The sequence below is a fragment of the Myotis nattereri genome (assembly GCF_964212035.1).
Source record: "Myotis nattereri genome assembly, chromosome: 8".
NCBI lineage: Eukaryota > Metazoa > Chordata > Mammalia > Chiroptera > Vespertilionidae > Myotis > Myotis nattereri.
In genome coordinates, this window is record NC_138083.1 from 89,504,461 (window position 1) to 89,525,006 (window position 20,546).

General features: G+C 46.1%; 1 protein-coding gene across 1 annotated transcript in view; it reads right to left on the reverse strand.

The window, feature by feature from the left end:
* Positions 1-17,498, reverse strand: part of MEP1B (meprin A subunit beta) — a gene marked incomplete at both ends in the record, with an annotated part of 54,775 nt that extends 37,277 nt beyond the window's left edge. Inside the window, 11 exons of the mRNA XM_081096577.1 lie at positions 143-586; positions 3,251-3,466; positions 5,174-5,326; positions 6,426-6,644; positions 8,421-8,599; positions 9,582-9,699; positions 12,448-12,526; positions 14,188-14,231; positions 14,316-14,366; positions 15,384-15,402; positions 17,436-17,498. Of these exons, the coding sequence (XP_080952703.1) occupies positions 143-586; positions 3,251-3,466; positions 5,174-5,326; positions 6,426-6,644; positions 8,421-8,599; positions 9,582-9,699; positions 12,448-12,526; positions 14,188-14,231; positions 14,316-14,366; positions 15,384-15,402; positions 17,436-17,498 (1,585 nt within the window). The remainder of the gene's footprint in view (positions 1-142; positions 587-3,250; positions 3,467-5,173; positions 5,327-6,425; positions 6,645-8,420; positions 8,600-9,581; positions 9,700-12,447; positions 12,527-14,187; positions 14,232-14,315; positions 14,367-15,383; positions 15,403-17,435) is intronic.
* Between the last annotated feature and the right edge of the window lie 3,048 nt (positions 17,499-20,546).

A 20,546-nucleotide genomic window follows, 5' to 3' on the forward strand; every position in this document is an offset into this window, starting at 1 on the left:
CTCTTCCCCCTTTGACCTTCTGCTCCTCAGATCTGGCTCAGAACCCCCCAGGTGCCTGGCTGTGCGGCCTCTCATTCCCAAGTCACCCGTCCCTCCACGAGCAAGGACCGGGTGTGAGCCGTAAAGAAAAGGAGTCACGAACCCGTGGTCAGAAGTGGGTCTGTAGTTACACTCCGCTGGTTCGACATACGCCGTCGAATGTCAGGGTTTTGGTCCAGGAGTGTCATCGTGGCTTGTTGCCAAGGACACGGCCACTCTAATTGATCATCATTGGCTCCAGAGATCAAGTGGAAATATATCCCTGCATTAGTCGCATGGCTTAGAATCAAGGAAATCTGAAAGGCATAACCTTTAGGAGAGTAAAATGGAGGGCTATAGAGAGTTCCATTGGGGCTGCCAATCAGCTGTGTGACATTCCTTATGCGCCAGATGTGATGAGGGCACCGTGTTTCCGAAAGGTTGATGTCGTCAATAGACAGGCCACCCAGTGAGGCACCAGCACCTCTGACCCCTCCAAACACCACCCGGAATTTGTTGGTTACTTTCAGCGTCACATGGTAAAGTTGCCAGCTCCCGGTGGGTATATCTGCAAAACACACATTATTATTGCACAGAGGACAAAGGGCAATGGACCCCATGCAAGTCAGCATGGGAGTTCTGACCTTCACGGACGAACGTTCATCCTAGGACTACCGGTTCCCACAGGTCCGAGGTATGGCTTTCCCACTCCTCCAGCCCCCGTCCTTTTACTTCCAGATATTTCTGTGGGGTCGGACTCCTCTCTGTAATACTCGTATGTTTATCTAGTTGTTTCTCAGACAGGTTACCCTTTCCCAGAGATGGGTGAGCAAACAGCAGCATCAAGCTCATGAGAACTCCATGCCCTACCTAGGGGTGACCTGTCATTCTGTGTTAATTCTGTTAATTAAACGGTTAAGCAAGCCCAGTATTTTACACTTGTACCCATGATTCCTGTGATACTCAACCAAAGCCTCGTTTAATATACTTATACTCTGCTTGGAACACTTCCTTTACATGGGACATTTTCAACCAACTTTTCAGCAGTGTTAAACAGGACTGCACCAAACCCTACAAAGCCCACATCCTACACTTTACTCCTTAATCATACCAGTGACTCAACATTATAAATACTTATCTAATATTTCATACCATCTCCTCTCTCCCCAACTGCACGCCCCCTCCACTGTTTCACCCACCCCCGGCTGGCCGCATGGCTAGGCCATCCTGTCTTATTTTCCTGTATCACATACCCAAATAAGAAACTTTACATTTTTTCAGAAGCCCCCAGGGAGAGAACAGCTCAATTTATGTGAAACTCATAATTAACACAACAATTTGAGATTTAAATATATTGGCGCTTAATGAGAAACACAATTGCTTGAAAATAACTTAGAAGTGTCCAAATTACAGAAAATGCCATCATCCATGGATGGACTCTAGATTGAGCAAAAACCTTTCACAAGAGCTTCCACTTTATTATTATAGTACTACCTATTTAAATTCTGCACTCCTAGAAGAGATCAACCAAAGAACTTTTATACTTATATGCATAGCCCAAGGACACAGGCAGTAGTAGGGTAGTGAAGACCTGGGGGAGGTGTGGGTAGAGGCTGGGAGGTAAAGGGGGAAATGGAAGGTATCTGTAATACTATCTATATATATAAAAGCCTAAGCGATCGAATGACCAAACGACTGAATGACTGGTCCACCGGTCGCTATAATGCACACTGACCACCAGGGGGCAGATGCTCAATGCAGGAGCTGCCCCCTCGTGGTCAGTGCACTCCCACAGCCAACCTCCTGTGGCCCCTCCCCCCAGCCAACCTCCTGCTGCTCTGATTGGCCGGATCGCCGGCCAGGCCGAGGGACCCCACCCATGCATAAATTTGTGAACCGGACCTCTAGTCAACAATAAAAAATATATTTAAAAAATTAATAAACTCTGGACTCCTGAACAAGTTTTTAAGTATCTTTTGTGCCATTATGTACCAGTGATAACAGCACAGGTTGCTAATGGAAAGGCATATCTGTATCTTATACACTGAGTGGCCAGATTATTATGACCACCCCATCAGTACTTCGTTGGGCCACCTTTGCCTTCAATACTGTGGCGATTCTTCTTGGCATTCACTCCACGAGATGTTGAAAGGTGATGCGAGGAATCCGACACCATGCCTGATGAATAGCACTGCCCAGTTCTGTGAGATTTGATGGTTGTGGAACCAGCTGCCTGATGGCTCTTTTAACTTCGTCCCACAAATGCTCAATTGGATTGAGATCTGGTGATTGTGGGGGCCACCTAAGCGAGGTAAAGTCTCCCCCATGTTCTTGAAACCACTCCTGCACAATATGAGCACCGTCATGGCACATTGTCTTGTTGGAAGAAGCCATCTCCATTGGGATACGCCATCAACATGATGGGATGAACTTGATCAGCAACGATACTTAGGTATGTTGTGCTATTCAGACGTTTATAATGGTCTGGCCCTCTAGCAACTTCAGCGCAAAATTATAGCCAACTTGCCTACAAACGTCAGGCGGTGATAATAATCTGGGCACTCAGTGTATATGTGCTGTATATTGTATTATGTATACTGACATATAAGGCATGTGTACAGTGTGCGGTACGTGTATATGTGAGTGTGAGATTAAGACCCTCGGCTTTCACAGGGGATCGGCATGCCCCTCTGCTCGTGATTGGAATGACGGCGGGTGCCCACCATGGCGCTGCCCTCACCCCACAGAGGAATTGCTCCGGACGTTCCATTAACCCAGTCCTAACATCAGAACCCTTCAGCGGGACTTACTGGTCAGCTAGAAATTAGAGCGAGAGTCCCCTTTCCAGTCCGATGTGGGAAGAAGTGAGACAGCCAAAGCCCCAGCTTCGTGGACAAGCCCACTGAGACCCCGAGAGGCGCCCAGGGACAGGGCCCACCCGGCTGAGGCCAGCCCCTCCCTCGTCCAGGCCACGGCTCAGCCACACCTGGCAGGGGACGCTTCCCATCCTGCCCAAGCTGGCTCCCATTCCTGGCCAAGAACTGGCCTCCTCCGTGCGGGAGGCTGAGCTCCGGTTTCTTGGGACCCTCTCCTTCCCACAGCACAGCCCCGGGCGGAGCGGCTGCTGAGCTGCAGGGCCGTGCCCCGAGCCCTGCCCGCTGGCAGGTGGCACTCTGAGCAGCGCGAAGCTCGCCGCCCTCTGCCCCCCACAGTGAGGGTGCGGGCCTGGTACCTTTTATTTCCTCCACCAGGACCACGGTTCCGTTCGGGGCGCCTGCAGAATACTCGCGGATGTAAATGTTCAGCTGGTCACCGGCACCCCCGCTGCTGTACAGGAAGAACTGCAGGCACTGAAAGCCTCGCTTGGGGTACAGGGTCCTGCTCTCCAGCGTGGCCGTGGCCCCCGCGTTCACAGCGCTGCTGTCGAAGTGCATGAAGAAGCCGGCGCCTGGGACAGGGAAACAGCCCACGTGAGAGAGAGCGGCGGCTGGGTCTGGGCCGCGTGTCTGTGGGGCCGGAGTTCCCCTGGCTCCCCGCGGTGTGCGGGGCGTGGACAGGTCCCAGGAGCAGGACGTTTAGGAGAGAGACAGCATCAGGCCTCCGTGTCCTCTCTGTAAATGCTAGCTTTCAGAAATGGAAAAATGTTGCCCTAACCGGTTTGGCTCGGTGGATAGAGCGTCGGCCTGTGGACTGAAGGGTTCCAGGTTCGATTCCGGTCAAGGGCATGTACCTTGGTTGCAGGCACATCCCCAGTAGGGGGTGTGCAGGAGGCAGCTGATCGATGTTTCTCTCTATCCCTCTCCCTTCTCTGTAAAAAAATCAATAAAATATATTTTTAAAAAAAAGGAAAAATGTGTCACCTACCAGGCCTAGTCCCCCCCCCCCCCCTCTCTCTTTCTCTCTCTCTCTCTCCTCCCCCCCCCTCCCTCCTTTCCTTCCCTGTTCCTTCTGGCCTAGGTAGGACTACTATCCACTATCCAAATCTGCAAGGCTTGAGCGTCATCTATGAACCAGGAGGTTCTGGTTCGATTCCCAGGTGGCAGGCTTGATCCCCAGCAGGAGAAATGCAGGAGGCAGCCGATCAGTGGTTCCCTCTCATCATTGATGTTTCTATCTCTCTCTCTCCCTCTCCCTTCCTCTCTGAAATCAATAAAAATGTATTTACTAGTGAAATGCATAAATAAAATGAAAAATATTTTTATTAAAATATATTCAACACATAGCATTGTGTAAATGTGAGGTGCACGACATATTCATGGATACATTTATGTACTGTAATAGGTATGTGTGCAATGGATTGCCATTGTGGCCATACCCAGCACCTGTGTCGTGTTACCTAATAATCATTGCTTCCTAGTGGTTGGAATAATTAAGTTCTAGCCTTTTAGCAAGCTTGATGATGATAATACAATATTGTTGTCCATATTCATTGTGCTGCACATTAGCTCTCCAGGGCTTATTAACTACTCGTTGCAAGTTTGTACCCTGAAAAAACACCCGTCTCTCCCCAATCCCACCCACCCCGAAAAGGGGGAGCCTTTCACCCTGGAGGCCCACTCCCCACCTAGACCAGCTGAGCTGCAAGCAGTGCCTCTGGGCTCTGAGGTCTACTTTTACAGATCTGCTGACAGAAATGAGCAAATAAATGAAAAATTGGTACTTGTGGCCCCCCCCCAAAAAAAGCCCATTTAACTCAAAAGAAAATTATAATAGGAAAATCTACTTATGTGAATAAAAATTAAATAACTTGCACTTTCTACCTTGAAGTATTTTTTGTAATAGCAGCATGCAGTCACAGCCAGCTGAAACCCTGACGCTGACTACTGCACAGCCCAGTCTGTTCCCTCGCAAGTCGCTTACGTCCCACAAGCTTCGAGGAAACAGCTCACTCCAAAGATGGGGTCCCCCAGGAGAGACCACCGCTCCTGCATGGGTGCCCAGATGAGGGGGTACAGGCCTCGCAGAGCCCAGCTCAGACTCGGGAAGTAGAGCCAGCTCAGACCACAAGCAGAGAGTGAGCTATGTCCTCATGGCACAGAGCTGATTGCGTGGTAGCAACCTGTGGGCTCTCGTGAATAATCAGGTAGGAGTTAGAGAGAGAAGATCCCAGTCTTTCCTAGCAAAGGACAAGGCTAGACGCCCTCCCTCCGGGTACCTGCGCACTGGCCCATGTTGGAGTGGTCGCTCTCTGGCCCCCCGGGCACCCGGGAAAGCCGCTGCCAGTCAGCACTGTCGCCTGAGCCTTGAATCATACCGCACACGTTTTCCAGCTCGAAATTGCACGAGTCCATGAAGCTCAAGGAAGAGGCTACGAAAGCAAAGAGCAATTACTGACACTCACACATCATGATAATCTAAGCAATAGAAATAGAGCTCAGTTCCGCCCGTGTGGCTCAGTGGTTGAGCGTGGACCTATGAATCACGAGGTCCCCGTTGGGTTCCCAGTCAGGGCACATGCCCGGGTTGCGGGCTCGTCCCCACTAGGGGCATGCAGGGGGCAGCCCATTAACGATTCTCTCTCATCACTGATGTTTCTCCCTCTTGAAATCAATAAAAAAATATTTTTTTAAAAAAAAATGGAGCTTATCACAGAAGTCCTAGGAATGCCAGGAGGGTATTAAAGGAGGCGCCTCAGCCCTAGCAGGTTTGGCTCAGTGGATAGAGCGTTGGCCTGCGGACTGAAGGGTCCGGGGTTCAACTCCAGCCAAGGGCACATGCCTGGGCTCCGTGCTCGATCCCCAGCGGGGCATGCAGAGGCAGGCAATCGGTGATTCGCTCTCATCATTGGTGTGTGTGTGTCTCTCTCCCTCTCCCTTCCTCTCTGAAAAATCAATAAAAATATATTTAAAAATTAAATAAATAAATAAATAAATAAATAAATAAATAAAGGAGGCGCCTCCTGGGCCCGGGTGGCGGGGGCTCGCAGACGCCTGATGTCTGCTGGACCAAGACATGGCCAGCTCTGAGGGTCTGAAGACACCGCCTGCCTGGCCCAAGCCTTTCCGTGCAGCTATCTGATGACCGCACCCGAGTCTACACGCCTCTCCTTCTTCAGGCTACGAAGCGGCCCCCAGACTATCTGCGCCCGTTTACATGATGGCTGTGCGCCTCCTTCGGGCTGAAAAGAGTTCGGAAGATCAAACTGGTCCACATTCGCATTAGTGACGGTTCAGGAACCTGCGTGGGGCATGATCCTTCAAGACCCGGTTTATTTTTACATCGGAAAGCCAGCCTGTGTGAGAAGCAAAATGCCGCCTCCAGATTATGGATTGGGATTTGGGTGCTTTAAAAAAAAATCAAGCTTTTATCATTTCAGAGAACTCGGTGATGCTCAGCAAAATGGCACCGAAGGTCATTTCCCCCCCGCGGAGCAGAGACACAGAAGTCACTGAAGCGCGGTCACATACAGCAGTTGTACAGCCGGTTCAGCTTGAGGAGGTCGGAGTCGCTGAAGTCCATGCGCTGGCCGATGACGTCCATGAAGTCCGGGATCCTCGTTACGATCGTGGGCTCCGTCCCGTTTCGGAAGGCGGTCTTGCTGTAGTGCATGACTGACGTGTAATCATAGGGGACATTCAGAGCGTCCGAGACTTTGTCATCGTAGGTGTTAAAATTGTTCTCTTTGCCTGAATGGTAAATTAAAAAAATTTTTTTAATTACTTGATGTTCACAGAATTCCGTTGATTTCACTCGGAATGCTGTTAGTTTAGGAATGGAGACTGGAATAAACACACTGCAACCTTTGCTATAACTGCTCTACGTGATTTCAGGGGAGTTTCGTGCATCCTGTCTGAGAATGCAGTATTCACGCTGAGAATTGGGATAGCAGCCATCGTGCCGAACAGATCTAAGTTTTCATTACAGCCCAAAGTTAGCTATTAGCATTGGGCCCACAGTTCCAAGAACTGTGCATGGAAAGGAGGGTTCTAGAAGGTGCTGTGGAAACAGGCAGGTTCATTGGCAGGCGGTGATGGGAGGGCAGGGCATCCGCAGCGGGTGGAGGTGAAAGTAAGAGGACTTGCGAGGTGCGGTGGGATGGGACCTGGGGATTATAATGCAGAGTCACCAGAAAGGATTCCCATAGTCAGGGGTTTCGTGGTTCCTGGAATACGCGTAGCTGTTTCTTAAATGAATACGTTTAGAGAAGATACCAAGCTGCTTAACATCGCCTACAGGCAACGGACTGCAACTTGAGATCAAATGATTTTGTGGGCACGATGGGGTAGATCTGCTGTCCCAAGCACATACATGTGTTGTCAAGTCTAGACAGAAGTTTCCGCCAACAGCGAGACTTCAGGAATCCTAAAGAATGCGGCCGTGGAGGAAGGTGAGCACTTCTCTTGCTGTGGAATCTTCTAGTCTCTGCTGTGCCTTCCCTAGTTGAGATCAGGACACAGGGAGAGGGCGTGGGAAGGAGCGGGAGCTGTGGTGTTAAGATTATGATGCAGCCAGGACAGCGTGGCTCAGGGGTTGAGCATCGACCTATGAACCGGGAGGTCACGGTTCGATTCCCGGTCAGAGCACATGCCCAGGTTGTAGGCTTGATCCCCTCTCTGGTTGTAGGCTTGATCCCCAGTAGGGGGCACACAGGAGTCAGCTGATCAATGATTCTCTCTCATCATTGATGTTTCTCTCTCTCCTTCTCCCGCCCTCTTTGAAATCAATAAAAATATCTTTTTTTAAAAGATTATGATGTCATAGGCCTCGGCACAGTGCCCCGCAGGACAGCGATGCTGTTTCCCCCCGCCCCCCACACCCAGCCCAACCTACAGAGGCAGGACAGGTGAGCGACTGTCACGGAGGGAAAAGGTGGAGAGCGGGAGCTCTGGCCAGACCTGGTGTGAAAACCTTCCAGAGTTGAAACACAAAGTCATAGACATTCAGGCTGCCCAACTACTGCAGTGCTCCCCAGTGTGGGTGCCACGGATCAGTAAATCCAAATGCTCCACCAAAGGAAAACACAGAAAGACCAGGAATTACGCCACTTTAGAAAACGCTCCTGCCTCCGAGACTTACAATTCATGTTCATCTAACAAAGACTCTGAACAGCACAGCAGTGTAATGACTGTTCGTTTCGTTTCTTTTAACCTAGGATTTCCCAGACTCATGTGACCACGGATCCCTTTTCACTCAACACCCGTGAGCATGTTGGTGAACAGGGCTCCATAACACGTGCTTCAGGAAACATTCGTTTCTGAGATCAGGTCCAGCTTAAGGGCTATTGCTGTGCCCCAACAACCTCCATCCACTTCAACTCACTGAGTTCGAGCTAAATGAAGTCAGACATCAAAACAGCAGCGTTTTCCTACCAGGTGCAGTTGGCACAGATGGCAGGAGAGGGCACAATGCATAGAACTCAGTCCTTAACTACCTGAAAGTGTAAGAAAACAAGAGAAATATACCTGATTGAATTCTGTCCCACATTATGCTGACGTAGTCATCCCGGTCAGAGCGCGACTGCTCATGCCAGAACCCCAGGGCGTGGAGGAACTCGTGCTGAATCGTTGCTATTCTGTCACAGTTTTCCCCAATGGAGAGGCTTTGCTTCCCAACGCGCCTGTTTCCCACCGAAGACCAGCAGCTTACAGGGGAGTTTACAGGAGAAAGGGGAGAGGGTGTTATAACGATGCAGGTGGAGGTCTCAGGTCAAGATCCCTAATTCCCAACCTGCTTAGCTACCCACCGGGACCCTTCACAATGGAGGGATCTGAACACAAGCCCCTTCTCCCAGAACCCTGGTGAGCTATGAGCAATGTTCCGCACCAGGTGATCTTTCGGGAACTTGCCCTGACACCAAAGAGAACGTAGGAGCAAGTCATCCCACGTCGTCAGCCTCATCCTGATTTTTCCTGGAAATGTCCAGGTGTTTCCGATGGTCCTAGCTATGCCGGTGACCATTCATAAGGGTCTTATAGGTACAGCAGCCACTCAGAATGGCTGTGCTCCAGCAAATAACACTGTCACCTTCTTAACTCAGGCAGTAAGAGTCATTAGGTAAAAATAAATTGAAATACACACACGCACACACACACACACACACACACTCGTGTTTTACTTGAAGGAACATAAGAAGTAGCTGAAGTTCACAACGTTGTGAGACAGATGCCATACAATCCCACCCTCCTTATCTAAAAAGTAAAAAATAAAGATTGGCAGACTGCTTGCATGTATGAAAATATTATTTTATGGCTAGAAAAACTAGCTCCAGCTGTCTTTTACTCTCCAACAACCAGGGAAGGAAGCCCCACCGTCCCTCAAGGTCAGGGCCTAGCAATGGTTCTCAACCTTCTGGCCCTTTAAATACAGTTCCTCGTGTTGTGACCCAACCATAAAATGATTTTCATTGCTACTTCATAACTGTAATGTTGCTACTGTGATGAATCGTCATGTAAATATCTGATATGCAGGATGGTCTTAGGCGACCCCTGTGAAAGGGTCGTTCAACCACCAAAGGGGTCGCGACCCACAGGTTGAGAACCGCTGGGCCCTAGGGCAATTGCTGTGATATAATGTCCCAGCCACACAGTTCTCATTAACACCCTCAGAGAGCACTCTTCACGTACCCACTGCCCTTGAACACTGATATATAGTTCGTTTCTCCGGTCCAAGGCTTGAAGTCAATGCATGTTTTTAAGCGATAGCGTTCAAATGCGTTGAGGATAACTCCCTTAGCATTCATTTCTGAGGGAAGAAAACAAACAAAAATATGTAGCTCATTAACATAAACAAGCGTTAAATCCCTACGTCATCTCATCAACATTAAAACGAAATGACATGGGACAAAACTACCTTTTTCAAGGACCTGCTGCATCATATGCAAGTATTGGATTACTCTTCAGGTCCCTTATTTCACCCCATATTTCTATCTATACCAATTCCTAAAAGTTGCTCCCCCAGGCTGAATTTCATCCTTGGCCATCTCACTCAATACCACCTTCTTGGGTCATTGGATCAGATCCACTATCTATGGAGTACCTGTTATATGCAAGGCACCATGAAAGATGCTCACTCATGCCCACAGCTTCAACCTTTTCCTACATCCAAATAACTCCCAAATATTTTTTTTTAATTTTTTTATTGATTAAGTTATTACATATGTGTCCTTATCCTCACATTACCCCCCACACCCCTCACTCATGCCCTCACCTTCCTGTTGTCTGTGTCCATTGGTTAGGCCTATATGCTAGCATGTAAGTCCTTTGGTTGATCTCTCCCTTACCCCCACCCTCCCCTACCTTCCCTCTGAGGTTTGACCATCTGATCGTTGCTTCTCTGTCTCTGGATCTGCTTTTGTTCATCAGTTTATATTGTTCGTTATATTCCACAAATGAGTGAGATCACGTGATATTTATCTTTCTGACTCGCTTATTTATTTTCTATCTTGAGTGACCAGGCTATCCACCAACACTTTCCATGATATCTCTACCACAGTGAGCCTGAAGCGTTTCAAATTCTGCATTCCAAAAACTAATTTCCACCACACTTCTCTAGCCCACCCACTTTAACACACATTCCTTACTCTTGTTAAAGGTGCTACGATTCATCAAGTTGGGTAAATCCTGAACATTAGCATCCCTTTACCTGGGCCTACCTTTTTTACCTCTTGCTGTCAATCACTAAATCTAACAATCGCCTCCACATGTCTTAGATGTATCCATTCTTGTCTACCCTTACTTAGAGAATCTTGGCTCAAAAACTCTTCGGTTGTTCCCTAAATATCTCCCACAGCCTCCCAGCTGATCTCCCCCTTTCTTACTGCCCCATCAGTAATACATTTCTAAACTGTCAGCAAGTGGTAGCAATCTTCTTCCACCAAAACTTTTGGTGGTTCCTCGTTATCATCAGTATAGACTTTCCCAATCCAGACCCTGCCTACCTGTCCAACCTCATTATCTCCTTACCACCAATCTACATTCCAGCTCAGGGCTGTTGTTTTCCCTTCCCCGTGCCTTTGCACATGTGCCTAGGGCACCCTTCCTGGGAAATGCTGCCGGTGCTGTCGTGGTGGGTGAATAGCACTTCGTGCAAAGAAATGAATGTCTCTTGATGAACAGAATGCAAACTCAATGTCCATCTCTCGTGTCCCCCCTCCCCAGGACCTGTGAATGGTATACAACTGGCACGACCTTCACTCATCCCTGCTGCTTAGTGCCACCTGTTCCCTAATGTTCATGCCTTTATATGTAGGTGGCTCACATAGCTCTTTGAACATATGACTAATCATTACAACTATTCCACTCTAGTGTAATTAGTTTTTGGTTTGTCTGAATATCCACTGACATGTATGGTCTTTAAGGAAAAGTTTCCCAAACAGCAGTTTCTAAATGGATGCTGATCAGTGATATCATTTTCACTAGTCCATGAAAAAAATGAGGATCAGCCCGCTGGCATGACTCAGTGGTTGGTCGTCGACTTATGAACCAGGAGATCATGGTTCGATTCCTCGTCAGGGCTCATGCCCGGGTTACTGGCTCGGTACCCAATGTGGGGCGTGCAGGAGGCAGCCAATCAATGATTCCCTCTCATCATTGATGTTTCTATCTATCTCTCTCCCTTTATCTCTGAAATCAATAAAAATATATTAAAAAATAAAAGAAAGACCATGTTTTAGAGTGGACCATTACAATTAAATTTCTTCTATAGAAAAGCTATCCTTGGCTTTGGATTAGATTTTTCTAACTTTTTACTATTAAAACACTATTCCTTTTATGAAAGGGGGATGATAAAAGATAGTGGGTTTTTGTTTGAGCTCCTGACTTGGCAAAATGAAACGTTGGTAAAGCAATACCAATTCCTAGAGTTTTATTTGGTTGTTTTGGTTTTTACCCATATGTAAATCGAACATATGGGAAACCACTGCTTCACAATAAAGACTAGCTCCCTAATCTTTATGTCCCTAGAATGGAATAATCCAGCACAGAGGAGGCACTCCATAAACATTGGTTAAATTAATTCCTTTATTGTCTAAAGCTCAACAAATATTTCAGACAAAGTCACTTAGGTTCTTTTTATTGTCCACTTTGCTTATTTTTTTAAGTAACTTTACATACTTACAGAAAGCAACAAACGAAACACTGTTAAAAACCATAATTGCATGCCCTAACCAGTTTGGCTCAGTGGATAGAGCGTCGGCCCGCGGACTCAAGGGTCCCAGGTTTGATTCCAATCAAGGGCATGTACCTTGGTTATGGACACATACCCAGTAGGGAGTATGCAGGAGGCAGCTGATCAATGTTTCTCTCTCATCGATGTTTCTGACTCTCTCTCTCCCTCTCCCTTCCTCTCTGTAAAAAATCAATAAAATATATTTTAAAAACTAAGAATAAATAAATAAAAATAAAAACCATAATTGCATGCCCTTAGCAATACGGTCATCAAATCCTTTCAGGAAGATACAACAGTTATGGACACTCCAAGGTGTATACTAACCCAAACTATCTTCTAGGACATATGGGATGGTCTGCGGCCATCTATAGTTTTCTCCAATGATGGAATTTCTATCTTGTACCTGTAAAACATAAATACGAAAAAGGTAATTAAATGAATCAGGCAAAAACCTGTGAAACAACCAATAGTTAATCTAGCAATAAATGAAGCTTTAAGCTCTTTCAGCCAGTCTAAACAAACTGTGTGTGCGCACACATGTGCCCGTGTGTGTACCTCTGCTTTTATCATATTAAGACAAAGTTTCTAGGAGGAAATTCCTCTCACTAATTTTGTTTATAGAGTTAAAGAAGAAGTCATGCAAAACCGTGTAAAGAATTATTGTTATAAAACTGAACTGTAAATATTGGTAGACTTATAAACTAGTTTCCTATACAAGAGATTACAAAAATACAAGAGGGAAGTGATAGCAAAACCTCAATAGCCTTGATCTCACCAAGTCAGAAAAAGTTACATGAACTGGGGCAACATTTTTAAAAATTTTAAACAATTTGAAATTTTTATAGTAAAGAACTAATTTCGTCCATGCCTTCATCCAGTCAACGGAATGAACGCTGCTCTAGGGAATAGGGGTTCGCTGGTAACAGAACTGCCAAGGTCTTTACCTTCACGGAGCTAATATCTAGCAAAAGAGACAAGTAGGATGTAAAGAAACAAATTAAGATTAAACCACTGCATTTACTTGTAATGGAGGAAATAAAAAAGGGGGGTGAGGGTAAAAGTAAAGGGATGGGCGAGTATGTTAGATAAGAGGCCAGGCCAGGACTCTTCGAAAGGAGGATGTTTAAGGTGGAATAGGAATGGTAAGAAGGAGCCAGGATTGAAAGGAACCTTGGGAAGATGGTTTCGGGCAATATGCTTGGTGTGATTTGTTAGGACAGAAAATAAATGAGATAAGAGAGGAGGACAGGGAGGGGAGGGGAGAAGAGAACTAGGCAGGAGTTAAATTAGGCGAGGTCTTGAAGACTATGGGTAAATTTGGATATTATTCTAAAAGCAATAGGAAGCTATTGACGCTTCAAGCCAGGAAGTGAAATAAGGTCATTGAGTTTTTCCCTTAGAGAAGGGCGGTATTTGAAATAGTAAGACAAGTTAGGAGAAAAGTAGATTCTTTGAGGTATAGGTGGGAGATAGCAATGACAGAACTTGCTGATGGATTGGATGGTGGGGTGAGGGAAAAGGAAGAGCAAAGGAGACTCTTGGATTTTTTTGCTTATTCAATAGCAGGGGGTGAAGGTGTAGTAAGAACTTCATGAAGAGGGGAGTCTCCGTGCAGTTTGGGGGGACCTCTACTTGGCAACACTACTTTTAGCTGTCAGGGTAGAAGTCACAGAATCTATCTCTTATGGTAAAAGGCCTGATTCACTGAAAATGTAGAAGTTTAGTTTAAATTTGATTCAACTACATTGGATCAGTGAGATTCTATTTAAAAATGAAAATATTGTTCCAATAATGAAAATCAAAAACATCAGTAAGACCGAGGCACCCCTGGTGAGTGATTGCGGCTTTACCCACACAGAAATCTGAGTAACAGATCATGAAGACACTGTTTTATGAGTTCCTTGCAGTATAATGTATTCATTGAACAAATGTGTCACTGTGATTCTGTGCACATAGAGATAATTGGGCTTAACTAAGCCTATGCTTGCCAATCATCCTCAGATATTCTGTTTTTTAGCTTCTAGTGATTAATAGAAGAGTCTTCCTTGCATTGTTTCAACTCACCCCATCAAGTCTGATGTCTCCCTCAAAAAGATCCAGTCCCAAAGCTAAGAGGAAAGATAAAAATTCACGTCAGCAAATTTGTTCAAACTCCTCACTTAATAAAAGATGTAAAAAAAAACCCCACAAACCTTCATTGATATCAAATATATCCTGGTCAATTCCACCATCTACATCTTTAACTGAAATAAAGAAAAACACATTGAACATTATGTTTATGAAAGAAGAAATCTTTATCAATTATTGAATTAGAAGTGAGCAAGATTCTAATCAGATGAGTGATTACTTGGTTCTGAATTAATACATACACATTGATTGATTGTTTGATTGGTTGAGAATCTCTCTTGAACCAGGCTTGATGCTATGGAGCTTTTGCATATATGCTCCTGTCCGATTTGTGTCCCTTGAATCCCTAATGACTTCAAGAATGAGAAATTCATTACTTCATATAATATTAAACTTAATTTGGAAGACCAAATAGCAGAATAGATGAAATAGAAAGCAAATGTTTAAATTTGGTCAAACCAGCCCTAACTGGTTTGGCTAAGTGGATAGAGCGTCAGCCTATGGACTGAAGGGTCCCAGGTTCATTTCCAGTCAAGGGCATGTACCTTGGTTGCGGGCACATCCCCAGTAGGGAGTGTGCAGGAGGCAGCTGATCGATGTTTCTAACTCTCTATCCCTCTCCCTTCCTCTCTGTAAATAATCAATAAAATATGTTTTTTAAAAAAAAAATTTGGTCAAACCAGTTCCATCTACCCATGTATGTATATTCTTTGCAATAGCATATCTTGGAACTCTCAAGCAAAATCCCTAACTTAAATTTAAACTTATCTTTTAAATTGCAAAGGGGTGAATAACATGGCCAAATCTCTCAGTGTACAACTGAATAGGATGTTCATCTGATCTGACACAAAATAGCAAAATTAATAATAGGAAGCATTTATGGATGTGTGAGTGTCAGTCACTGTGTTTGGCCTCTCCTATTCCTCCATCTGTTTTTCTGCTGGGTACGTAGAACCCTGGACCAGGAAATAAAACGCTCCTCAATGAATCAAGAGAAGGCAGTATTTGATCAAAGTTCAATGCAATTATGCATGTACTTAGCATTAAATGTTCCCAAGCTCTTGTTCTGCTGTTCTAGTACACACATAACTTCCTTTTCATTTAACTTAGAGCAAATCTCCAAATACACTCACCAAAATTTTCTGGAGTTGGCTGAGAAACAAACACATAAAAGAAGATATTATTATGATGCCCATGATTTAATGGTCTTCTGGGTTTCAATTTATATCTAGCCATTAATACTATAAATTACTTTCTGACACTTATCTAAAACAGTTAAATTGGAGACTAAGATGACTTCCTGACGAAAGGGTCTTCCCATTTCATATAAAAAAAATAAAACTTCCTGCCAGGCCAGCGTTGCTCAGTGGCTGAGCGTCGACCTATGAACCAGGAGGTTACGGTTCAATTCCCGGTCAGGGCACATGCCCAGGTTTCGGGCTCGATCCCCAGTAGGGAGCGTGTAGGAGGCAGCCCATCCATGATTCTCTCATCATTGATATTTCTCTCTCTCCCTCTTCCTTTCTCTCTGAAATCAATAAAAAATATATATTTTTTTAAAACTTCCTGTTAAATGAAAGAAACAAGAAACCAACTTCACAGATTGAAGAGAAGGCAGAACATAGGACTCCAGCCCTGAAATGTGTTCACTTTTATCATAAATTTCCAAAGAGTTCATGGAGTCATGTTTGAAAACCCTAAAATTTTATTCCCAACAGTGAACTATTATCATAATTTATAACAATCCTTTAAAAAGAAATTTTAATGAAGACTTCATTATTCATGGCTTACTTTCCTATTTCACTCAAGACTGCCTTCAAAGACAATACCAAATGGCTAAGAAAAAAGTCTATGGGTGTAGATAGCATTGTTATTAAAAACAAACAAACTTCTGAAGATAGAAGCAACCAAATGAGACCTAGACCACATCGGTGGGAAAATTAGGTAACCCTGAGAAATGCCTAGTGTCATCTAGTAAAAAAGCTCACAGGCCGATAGATGGTTGATCTAGGACAGTGATGGCGAACCTTTTGAGCTCGGCGTGTCAGCATTTTGAAAAACCCTAACTTAACTCTGGTGCCGTGTCACATATAGAAATGTTTTGATCTTTGCAACCATAGTAAAACAAAGACTTATATTTTTTATATTTATTTTATATATTTAAATGCCATTTAACAAAGAAAAGTCAACCCAAAAAATGAGTTCGCGTGTCACCTCTGACACGCGTGTCATAGGTTCGCCAGCACTGATCCCGGTTATCGTTCTGATTCCACCAACTACTAGGAAGGCAGTTCCCCTTCCTGACACTCGGTTAAATCCCGTCACATCTGCTTTGCAGGGTATTGTGAGAGTTCCATGATGTCACATGAAAGCACTTTTTAAACTATAACGAAGTGTCACCCACATGTAAGGTACACTTTTATGTAAATACAGTTTCCGTATCTAACTTCTAGATTCATCTGGAGCCTCTGGTCAGCAGTGGGAATGAGTTTGTTGGGTGATTTCTGTCCTCACTGATAGTAACAAGCACTGTGGGGTCTCACGCTTTGGCCACACATACAGACAGATGCGAGCATTTCTACTAAAACAACTTGTGCATTTTGTCATGACTGCAGTTTTAAGGCATCCAGTGGTTTCTCTTGTTCTCGGCGCTATCGTTGCCGTTCACAGAACATTAGCATATTATCACAACTGTTATTTTCAACGACAGCTAGAGGCCCCCCCAAGCATTTGGAACTTCACTTACAACCTCGGGCTGGGTGGTGGGTGGTACAAACTGCCCTTCACTCAGAAGGACCGGCCTCCTTCACGAGGAAGCGGCCGAGAAAGCCCATGTTGCCCGACTCCCTAAGCATGTACAGCGCCCTGGCAGTCACCATTCACTCATCCGCGCCTCCCCGGGGGGTCAGCCATCTGATGTCATTGAGCAATAGAAATGCAATGATTTTCCCGTTTCCCATTCCCCGTCAGATCAGAAGAAAGCTTGTTACATAACAAAGAAACAGAGAGAAACCCAGCTTTGTGTCCATGTCTCTGACTCCCCAGACCCCGCCCGCCCCTGCTCGCCAAAAGGAAACGCTCGCTCATTCCATTAACATGTCAACATTCATAAAAAACAGAAAGCGGACACATTTTTCTTTAGCAATTGGCATCAACTGCCCAGATTGTTCTAATTGTTTTCTTACCAGGCCAGACACCACGAGGCAAGAGGCGGCGAGCAGCGACCAAGGCAGAACCCATGAATCCATGCTGTCGCTTCCAGTTGGGAGTGCAAACTATGCAATTCAGAATGGCACTTACCTTTTAAAAGGCAATCATCGTAACTTCTAGCCTTTGATCCATCTTGCAGGTCAGCTCGCTGCGGTGGTAACACCTCCAATCAAGGAGTTAAAGTCCAGCAGCCCTCACACAGCCCGTGGAGTTGATTGCTTGGTTGGTTTTTCCTGTGTGTGTCAACATTCAATAGTCAAGTGCCCGGCTGAGAGCTGTTCATGAAATAAGTTCTCGAATGTATACCTGCTGGTGCCCCGAGACTAATGAATGCCTATTGAGCGAAAGAAAATGTCAAATTACTTTTTAATCTCGGTCTTTCCAATAGTAAACATCTGTGAGGCTCCTCCTGCCATTTAGCCCTGTGCTGCTTCAACCCGTCTGGTCTGGCCACAGCTTTTCATTGTTCATTCATTTCATAAAGATGTATTGAGTTGCAAAATCCATTAATGTGCTAGACATCTGGTCCATTTGCTATCCGGGTAAACAGTAGCCAAATAGCAACATATTTCACTCCTGAAAATTCCCCTCAGGCAAACTCAGGTGGGACTTAAGGTGAAAAGGCCAGGACTGGTTGCTGGTTTTCTAATAAACTGACGTTCCCATTCCATCTCTCCATTCTGCCTCACTTTTTTCTTCTTTTCTTGAGATAACTTCCCTTTAGGGACAACCTACTCTAACTCAGTTCCTACAGTTTCACTCTCCACTTACTTGTGGGGCAGGTTAAATTTTTTTAAGGACTATTTTCCCCACAGTATTGCTTCCCTGCTCAAGCTGGCCTTTGCCCCGTCCCATGCTACTAGGAAGGATCTAAGAAGACATGTAACAGAGACAAAGGCCATGGAGGCTGCTTTGTGAGCACAAGAAGTCGTTCCCACCCTCTGAGAGTGAAGGGGTGTTAAATGCCATGTGTGGATCAAGTCCCCACTTGCTCCCTGGGGTCCCCAAGAGAGTTTATGGGACCCAAACCCAGGAGGCCTATTTCCTGGCTAGAGCCACCAGGAAACAATACGGAAGAGCAGACCTTGGGCGGCCGGCGTAACCCCTGTGGGGGCAAGAGGGGAACAGAAGTGTCAGCGGAAGCCCGGCCTAGAGGGCCATGGGTGAGCAATAAGAAAGCCTCCATCGCATTTTTTAAAAATATGTTTTTATTGATTTGAGAGAGAGATCGAGAAGAGAGAGAGAGAGGGGCATGGATGCATCAACATTAATCGGCTGACTCCTGCACACCCCCTGCTGGGGATCGAGCCCACAACCCGGGCATGTGCCCTGACCAGGAACCGAACCGGCGACCTCGTGGTACATGGGTCGATGCTCAACCACTGAGCCACACTGGGCTACAGGAGCCGGTAAATCAACTCGCCATTTAAATCAACAGTAAGGACTCGATCTGATCAGTGTTATTTGTTTTAAAGGCGCCACCAAGGGCCAAGGTCAGGCAGTGAAACGCAAGCACAGAGATTTAGGAAGCCAACTGAAAAGAGGAGATGGACCCTCGGGCCAGTCCAAGTGGAGAGGACCCGGGAGAGCCTGGGCTGGGCAGGGTTTGCTGCTCACCAAAGTGCCTGATGAGCCCAGGGGTATGGGGGGGGCGGGGCCCTATCGTTCTGAACCACAACCCAGGCCCCGGGGGGAGAAGGGAGTCGCGGCGCCTGTGTGGTGAGCGCCGGTTCTCAGGTCCCACCGTGGCGGTGAGAGCAGCAGCATCGGGGAACCTCTGGGTATGGAGGAAGGATGCTCACGTGTTCTGTGACCACGGGGTCTGCGTCGACAGGCGCCGCTGTGGGTTCAGGCACTCCGGTCACTGACGTTGCTCTGTGTGAGCAGAAGGGCAGGGGGTGCATGGGCTCAGGGAGACGGGGCTCACCGCAGCTTTGGGTGAGAATAAAAGGCAAAGAACCACATTTGCTCCAAGTGTCATCGTTCAAGTGTCATTACGGAAGCCTCTAGTCCAGTGGTTCTCAACCTTGGCTGCACATTAGAATCAGCTGGGAATTTTTTTAAAGTCCTGATTTCTGGGCCTCATCCTCCAGAAATTCTGTTTCTTTGTTATGGGGTGAGGCCACAACATTAGTAACAAAGACACAGAATTTCCGGAGGATGAGGCTCAGAAATCAGGATTTTAAAAAGATTCCCAGGTGATTCTAATGTGCAGCCAAGGTTGAGAACCATTGCTCTAGTCGGTGTTTCCATGGAATTGGCTCCCCAGATGGGACTCCGGAGGGTTACGGAGAGAGAGCAGCACCTCACAGATGCAGCAAATTAAGTCATCCTTGTTTCCTGACAAGCAGACAGTAAGTACAGGCCGCTGCTCCATTTCATCCGAGGAGGAGAGAGGAAAAAAGAAATGAGCCATCACGGGAAGAAGTATCATCTGACATGGGGACATCTTACACGGGGATTTTATCACCAAGCCTTGCACATTCAGGTCTGAGGGCCAGGAGCTGAGAAAAACCTGCACATTTCACCAACTGGCCCTCAAACCAGCCCTGTAGGGTGAAACGGCATGATTTGCTTTAATCATCCTAGAAATTTCTGAGGAGGGCTTTGTGATAGACGGTCCTTGGTGCTAGAGTAGACACCTCCTCTATGAGGTATGAACAAGGGAGATGAGTTACACATTGCTGCCCTTATAGCACGGTGTCATTATTCAACAACGTAGGGTTGTGTTTGGATGGATGGATGGATGGATGGATGGACGGACGGACGGATGGATGGATGGGAAGGTTAGTGGTGGCTTGGTGTGAAATGTGAACTGTAGAGCTAAAAATAAAATAAATTTCAGGGGAAAAAATTAAAAGCTTTTAAGGTAGGGTACCTCAGGAGACCTGCCTGGGGGGTCATTTGCCCAGAGAATTGAGAGTAGAGTTCGGTCATAGCTCTGGCCTTGGACTGGAGATGGGGAGTCACTTTGAACATCTCAAATACTTAGCGCACTTACTTTCTGTCCAACCGATACTTCCCTGGGAGAGAGGAGGGCTGAGAGATTGAGACTCGGCCTCAGAATCTCTCAGGCTTGAGTCATT